The sequence below is a fragment of the Mus caroli genome, chromosome 7, assembly GCF_900094665.2.
Source record: "Mus caroli chromosome 7, CAROLI_EIJ_v1.1, whole genome shotgun sequence".
NCBI lineage: Eukaryota > Metazoa > Chordata > Mammalia > Rodentia > Muridae > Mus > Mus caroli.
The window spans coordinates 15,755,493-15,762,718 of record NC_034576.1 but is presented as its reverse complement, the minus strand read 5'-3'; the positions used below and the strand labels follow the sequence as shown (position 1 = coordinate 15,762,718).

The 7,226-nt window shown below is 52.3% G+C and overlaps 1 protein-coding gene across 1 annotated transcript in view; it reads right to left on the bottom strand.

Annotated features, from left to right (window-relative positions):
* Positions 1–659: 659 nt before the first annotated feature.
* The window catches only part of Ap2s1 (adaptor related protein complex 2 subunit sigma 1), a 10,944-nt gene continuing 4,377 nt past the window's right edge, over positions 660–7,226 (bottom strand). Inside the window, exons 2-5 of the mRNA XM_021167543.2 lie at positions 6,469–6,618; positions 2,608–2,721; positions 1,206–1,265; positions 660–1,042 (exon numbers count right to left, since the gene is read on the bottom strand). Of these exons, the coding sequence (XP_021023202.1) occupies positions 941–1,042; positions 1,206–1,265; positions 2,608–2,721; positions 6,469–6,618 (426 nt within the window). The 3' untranslated portion in view covers positions 660–940. The remainder of the gene's footprint in view (positions 1,043–1,205; positions 1,266–2,607; positions 2,722–6,468; positions 6,619–7,226) is intronic.

The window sequence follows — 7,226 nt, the reverse complement described above, 5'->3', positions numbered from 1 at the left end:
CCAGCGACATAGGATCTAGTAGGTAGCAACAAAGATTTGGAAGCACCCCCCCACCCCACCCCCGGTCTCAAAAGCAGCTCCACATGAACCTAATGCAGACATGAGCTTTGGTTAAGTCTTGCCATCTTTCTGGCTTCAGCCGTCTCCCTGGGAAAAAGGGCCAACTAGGTACCCTTCCTCATAATCTTGTAAGCACAAAGTAATTTCTTAGAAATTGGATGTGGGAACACACTGCAATCCCTGATCTTGGGGGTGGGAGTCAAGACTCTTCTTTAGCAATCTAGGGGCTGCGCTGGAACTTGTGCCTCATCCCCTAAATTTCAGCACTCGGGAGGGGGGCAAAACTACACAGCCAGGCCGTCTCTCAAAACCAAACCAAACCCAAGGCTGGGTGTGCGTGTGTTGGCAGCAGACTCTCCGTACTGTTAGGTGCTGTCTCTGGGTAGGATTTTAGAGCGAGTGTTTCATGTCTAGAGCTGTCATCCCTCACAGTGTTGGGGCCCTGTGTAGGCTCAAGTATGTCTAAAGTATGCTTAGGTCTCTCTGCTTTTCTTAGATCAATGTGATATGTTGTTGACTGACTCACTGATGTACCAAGGGCAAGGCTTCCTAAGGGTCGCTGGTTCCCAGGGTAGACAGATGAGGGCTCAGACAGCCAGGCCAGGCAGGACCACAGGTTTATTGGGGGCTGCACACACACACACTCACAGCATCACACAACAATGGCACAGTTACTCGGGACATCACGGTGGCCTCTGCCATCCACGGAGGGCCCAGAGGCAGTGGGTTCTGGCCTCCTCCCCTGTGGCCTAGACCCCTCGGGGTCCTTCCTCTGGGCCAGCTGAGGAAGGGAAGGGGCTGCTGGGGTGGGCCTCGGGCCTGGCAGGCAGGGGACGAGCAGGCAGGTTGGTCCAGCAGGCCGGGCTGGGCGGAGCCCCCCTCACTCCAGGGACTGCAGCATCAGCAGCTGCTTCAGCACCTTCGTCTGGCTGGTCTCTCGGATCTCTCCTGCCAGGAACATCTCATCTACCACCGTGTAAACCTGGGCAAGGAAGGGAGGGCAGGTCAAGCTGGAGTGAGGGAAGGGAGCCGAGGGTAGACCCTGAGCAGAGAAACAGCATGGGGGCGGGCAGGGGCAGGCAGATCTTTGGTGGCTCTGGGCACATCCCTACAGCCACCTCTTGCTCACTTATCTACAAGCCTACCTTGTAGAAGTTGAACACCAGGTCCAGTTCACAGACATTGTGGAAGTATTCATTTAACACCTGAGAGAAGGAGAGGAAGACCATGGGTAAGAGACAGGTACAGACAAGGCCATCAGTGCTTGAACCCTGTATCCCATGGTGAAAGGAGAAAAGCAGCCCCAAGCCTGTCCTCTGACCTTCTGTGCAAGCTGTGGCACATGTGTGCCCACATGAACACACACGTCACAGCTCCCAAGCCTGTCCTCTGACTTCCTGTGCAAGCTGCAGCACATGTGTGCCCGCATGAACACACATGTCACAGACACTAGACACACATGGTGGTGGTAATAATAATAATAAATAAAATAGGAAAGGAGACAGGCTGGGAGGCCTGGGATGTAGTTCAGTGTCTGTCAAGCATTTACGAAGCCCTGGGTTCCATCTCCAGCACTGCATAGAACCTGCTTAGTGGACCACATCTCTAAGCCTAGCACACGGGAGGTAGGTAGAGGCAGGAATTTAAGGTCACCCCTGGCTATACAGCAAGTTTGAGGCTAGCTGGGGCTCTATGAGACCTGTCTCAAAAAAGGGGGTCAGGGGAGGGAGGATATGTGCAACTGGAGAGATGGCTCAGTGGTTAAGAACACAGGTTGTCCTTCTAGAGGACTCAAATTTAGTTTCCAGCACCCACGTCAGGTGGCTCACAATGGCCTTCAAGTCCAACACCAGGGAGTCTAATGCCCAATGCCTTCTGGGTCCTCAGGTGCCTGCACACATGTCATACTTGCATGCATGCACACACACACACACACACGCACAGTGGATGGAGGAAGAGACAGTAAGGCAGTTGTGTTGACTGTCATTGAGCATGGGGAAAACTGAGGGGGGAACCTAGATCATGAGTGCCAGGCCATCCTGAGCTACAAGGGAGGACACTGTCTCACAGAAACAAGCCAGTTATCAAGAGGACAGATAGACAGAAATAGTGACTGAACCAGTGAGGACACAACTGTTGGATGACAGACAACTGAAGACCTCAATTGTGACACCAAGAAAGGGGTCAGGAAGAGGGCTCAGCTGATGCAAGTGCCTGCTGCCAAGCCTGCTGACCGAGTTCAAGCCCTGGAACCACAGGCTGGAAGGGCAACACCTGCTCCATGTTCTCTTCTGACCTACACACGCACACGCGCATACATACATGCCATTGTATAGGCACAGTCACACCATGATTAGTCAAAGGTGGAGCCAGGTGGCAGATGGGCAGATAGAAGAGGCACTAGGCCGGAACAGATGAGAGAGGTGAGGAGGGAGAGGCAGATTAGAAAGAGAGAACCATGCACACAGAGGAAGGCTGGGGGTGGGGGTGGGAGGACAAATGGCCACCCCAGCACTCCAGGGCCTCCTGGGCCGGCACCTGACTCACTTCTACGAAGTTGTGGATGGCCTCGAGATAGGCCAGATTGTTGTCGTTGACATCCACGCAGATGCAGAAGTAGAGGCCAGCGTAGCGTCGGTAGATGATCTTGAAGTTCCGGAACTGTGGGCAGAAAGGAGCAGGACTGAGCTTGGCAGAGGGGGCCAGATGCCAGCTGTTCCACTGTGTGTGTGAGCACGGGCTGTTTCTGCCTCGGGGAGGGGAGGGGACGGCAGGGCAGTAGTGACAGCCAGCTTTGACACATGGTCCAGCAGAGGGTCACTTGCTCAGGCAGTGGGATGGAAATCCCCAGGGTTAGCATGATTGGACTTGGGGGTTCAGGATAGGGCCCTAATCCCTTTTCATCCTGGGAGTCAGGGAGGTTTCCCAAAGGAGGGCACTGAGTTGAGAGCTGGAAGACAGTCGGGGGAGTTCCAGGCACAGGGAACAGATTGTGAAGGAGCCAGGGCAGGGACCGTGACTAGGCCTGGCAGCAGTAGGGGGCTGAGGCAGGAGGATCACATCTTTGAAGAAAGTCCAGGCTATGTAGTAGACCGTAACTCAATACAAAACAAAAATAAGTTTTAGCTTGTTTGTTTGTTTTAGCATAAAATCTACGATGTAGCCCAGGCTGAACTTGTACTGGCTATGTAGCTGAGGATGCCCTTGAACTTCTCATTCTCCTGCCTCCACTTCCCAAGTGCTGGAATTACAGACATGCAGCACTACACTTGGCTCAAAGTCTCAGGAGAGGAAGGCATTTCAGATCAGCCTAGCAACACACAAGCAAACAAACAAACAAAACACGGAAGTTTCTTATTTTGGGGCATTTTGAATTTTAGAGTTCCAGGAAGCTCAACGTACACATGTAAACATTAGGATAATGCTCACATGGCCCACAGCGAGGCACACCTGTGCTGGGGTAGACACTTAATACTGTGTGCATGGACACTGGACAGGGGCTGGGGCGTGGCTCAGAGGTGGAGCCCCTGCCTAGTATGCATGAGGATCTATGTTCTGGTCTCAGCACAGTGAACAAACAAGAGGAGGAGTGTACAGTTAACACATATGGATGTGCACACTGGGATATGGCTGGTGTTTAGCCAAACCCAAGTTTTCTCTGGGATGTATGTAGAGCACCACCTGGTGGTAACTGCGGTGAATTACATAGTTTGTGACTCCTGGAATTTTTTTTTTTTTTTCAGCTCAGTTCATTTTTTTTTAAAATATTATTTTGCTTGTTATTTATTTATTATTTGTACAAACAAGGTTTCTCTATACAACTCTGGTTTGGAACTTTATATATAGCCTATACTAACTTCAAATTTTTCTTGATCTTTCCACATCCACTTCTCAAGTGTGGGGAAAACCGTTACCTCAGAGATAAAGGCAGAAGGATAGTCAGGGCTGGAGGTCTCCCAGGACTACAGAGGGAGACTGTCTAAACTGGGAGAAAACGGTGGGTGGTGGCAGCACACACTTTTGGGAAGCAGAGGCAGGAAGATCCGAGTTTGAGGCCAGCCTGGTCTACAGAGTGAGTTCCTGAAGAGCCAGGGCTACACAGACACCCCTACCCCATCGCCATTCCCTAAAAAGAAAGGCTCATCCATAAAGTCTCACTCTGCAGCAAAGAGGCAGACGTGGAGCCACAGGCTTTAATCCCAGTGCTGGAGGCCCGCTGGTCTGTCAGGCTAGAGCACCAGGCCTCAGTGAGAGATCTTATCTCAAAACACAAGGTAGACAGCTCCTGAGGAACGACCCTCAAGGCTGACCTGTGGCCTCTGTACTCTGCCCTGCCACACACATAAACACGCACAGGAATTCAGTGCCTATGTCATAGGCATACACCTTGGTAGTAGGGTTCCAGGCATGCATGGCGGTGGTGGGGTTCCAGGGATGCACTGTGGTGGTAGGGTTCCAGGCATGCACTACAGTGGTAGGGTTACAAGCATGCACTGTGGTGGTAGGGTTACAGGCATGCACTGCAATGTTAGAGTTGCAAGCATGCACTTGTCCTCAAGACAGTATCTATGTAGCCCATCTTGGACATAAACTCACCATGTAACTGAGGAACCCCCCTCTGCCTCTCAAGTGTTGAAACAGAGGCAGGCACCACCACCCCATGTGATGTGGCTCTGGCTTCGAGCCCTGCACTTCATGCATTCTGGGTAAGCACTTTACCAACTGAGCCATATCCTCAGCCTTCCATGCAACTTTCCTTTTGCAGACAGGGTTTCAATGTGCAGCTCTCGCTGGCTAGAAACTCTATGGAGACCAGGCTAGCCTTGAACTCAGACATCTGCCTGCTTCTACCTCCCGGATGCTGGGACTAAGGGTGTGAGCCATCAGTCCTAGTACTCACCAAGTTTCTTTAAATTATTAGCAATGTCACTGTTCATAGCTCAGGACTTAGCACGTGGCTGACTTCAAGTGGCATCTGCTCAATGTTATCTCGGCTCAAGGCAGCACCAGGGACACCATGAGACATGAACAGCTTCTCTAACAGGCTTAAAGTGCGATGGGGGTCCTGAGCTGTCCTTAGATGGTAAGGACCTGGGATGCTATAGCGTGCACTTGGTCTGTGCTTCTTCACTGTTCCAGCGAGTTCCTGAGCCTGGGTACCCAGGACATGCTGAAACTCCATTTCCATTCCCTTCCCCAGCCTCTCTATCCCAACACCTCTGTGGAATGAGAGCAGACACCTCCCTCATGCTTCTCACCCCAACCCTGCTCTCTTTGTGTGTGTGTGTGTGTGGGGGGGGCACATCTTGGAAGAACGAGCCCCCCTCTGTGCCACACTGCTACCACCTTGGGGGTCTCCTGCTCCTGTTCTTGCTCCCAAGTGTGGTGGTACAGCTCTGTGACCCCAGCACCAAGGAGGCTGAGGCCGGAGGATTATGAGTTTGAAGCCAGTCTCGAGATGGAATAGACCTGTGTTCCCCTGCACCCAGGTGGCTGAGGCAGGAGGATTGCTTCAAGTTCAGAGCAAGCCTGGACTACACGGTGACTTTCAGGCTAGCTTGGACTGCAGAGTGAGACTCTGTCTCAACAAAGGCAAAACCAAGGTAATCCGAACATTTGGGTGACAGAGGCAGGAGAATCAGGAATTCAAAGCTATGCTTAGCTACAGGCAGTCTGAGGCAGGCTGGAGGCACACAAGGCCTGTTTCTAAAAATGAACACAGAGAAACAACGAAAAGTCAGCACTAAAACTATGGCCAGCAGATTGCGGCAGTTTGCAAGCCTGGCCCTGATGTCCATCCCTGGAGCCCACACAAAGGTGGAAGGAGAAAATGAGTCCACAAAGCTGTCCTCTGACCTCCACACACATACACACTATGACATGCATGCCCCCCCCCCCCCAACAGTAGATAAGCATAGCCAGACAGATGGGGGATCCTGGAAGCCTGTGCCAACTCATGTCCCCTGCTCCAAACCATTCTGTGGCTCTGGCCACTAAGTGTGTCCAAAGGCCTCAGGACCGCAGCCAGGCTGATTCTCCTTGCCTGTCCCTCCTGGAACTCTCCACCCAGCTTATGCCTCAGGGCCTTTGCACCTGCTCCTCCCTGGAGGCTTGGAATGTTCGCTGCTCGGGGAAAACATCTCCTCCTACTCCCTCAGCCCTGCAGATCTTGGTTGAAAGTCACCTGAATGAACAGGGTTGTGGGTGTGTTGAGGATTTGAACTCAACTCCCTACGCTTGTGTGTTCTGTACTCAATGAGCCACATCCACAACCCTTGAAAAAGAAAAAGAGCTAAAAGCACGGGGAGTGGATTAATAGAGAGGAGGTCACGGGCAGTGCTGCTGTTAGAGCGGGGGAGGAGGAGGAGGAGCCAGGGAAGCAGGGGGCAGAAAGAGGGTGTCAGTCACCTCCACAAAGTTGGTGTGCTTGGCATCCCTGACGGTGACCACGGCGTGCACCTCCTCGATCAGCTTCTGCTTCTCGTCGTCATCGAACTGCATGTACCACTTGGCCAGGCGCGTCTTGCCTGCCCGGTTCTGGATGAGGATGAATCGGATCTAGAGCAAGCAGGGGAGGGAATGAGAGATGCGGGGGACACAGCTCAGGGTGGGCACCACGAGACATTCTATGGGAGAGATGTCGGGGCCCAGGCTCTCCCTGTGGCCAGCTCTCTAAGGCTGCCTCCCTCCCTGGGACCCTGCTGCACCACTCTAAACATGGGCTGCGACCCCACTTCCAATGAGTGACTGACCAAGCCCCAGGCTTTAGTTCATCTTATATCCATCCATCCATCCCTGAAGCCACTTCCTTACCCTCAAATCAAGTTTCCCAAGAATCTCATCTTATAAGGGATAGGGGATCGGTCACAGGGCTAGGGAAGCACTGAAGGCCTGTGTGAGCCAGGCAGGAGCTGAGCCACACCTCTGGCTGCTCACTGGGGGATGACACGCACTACCACTGAACAACAAGTTATGGCCATCTCACTGTTGGATACAGAAGCACTCAATCCATGTTCATATTTGGACTTCTGTGTCCAAGTTCCTAGCGCGTTCCTTTTTTTTTTTAAACAATTTTAGATTTATTTATTATATGTAAGTACACTGTAGCTGTCTTCAGACACTCCAGAAGAGGGCGCCAGATCTCGTTACGGATGGTTGTGAGCCAC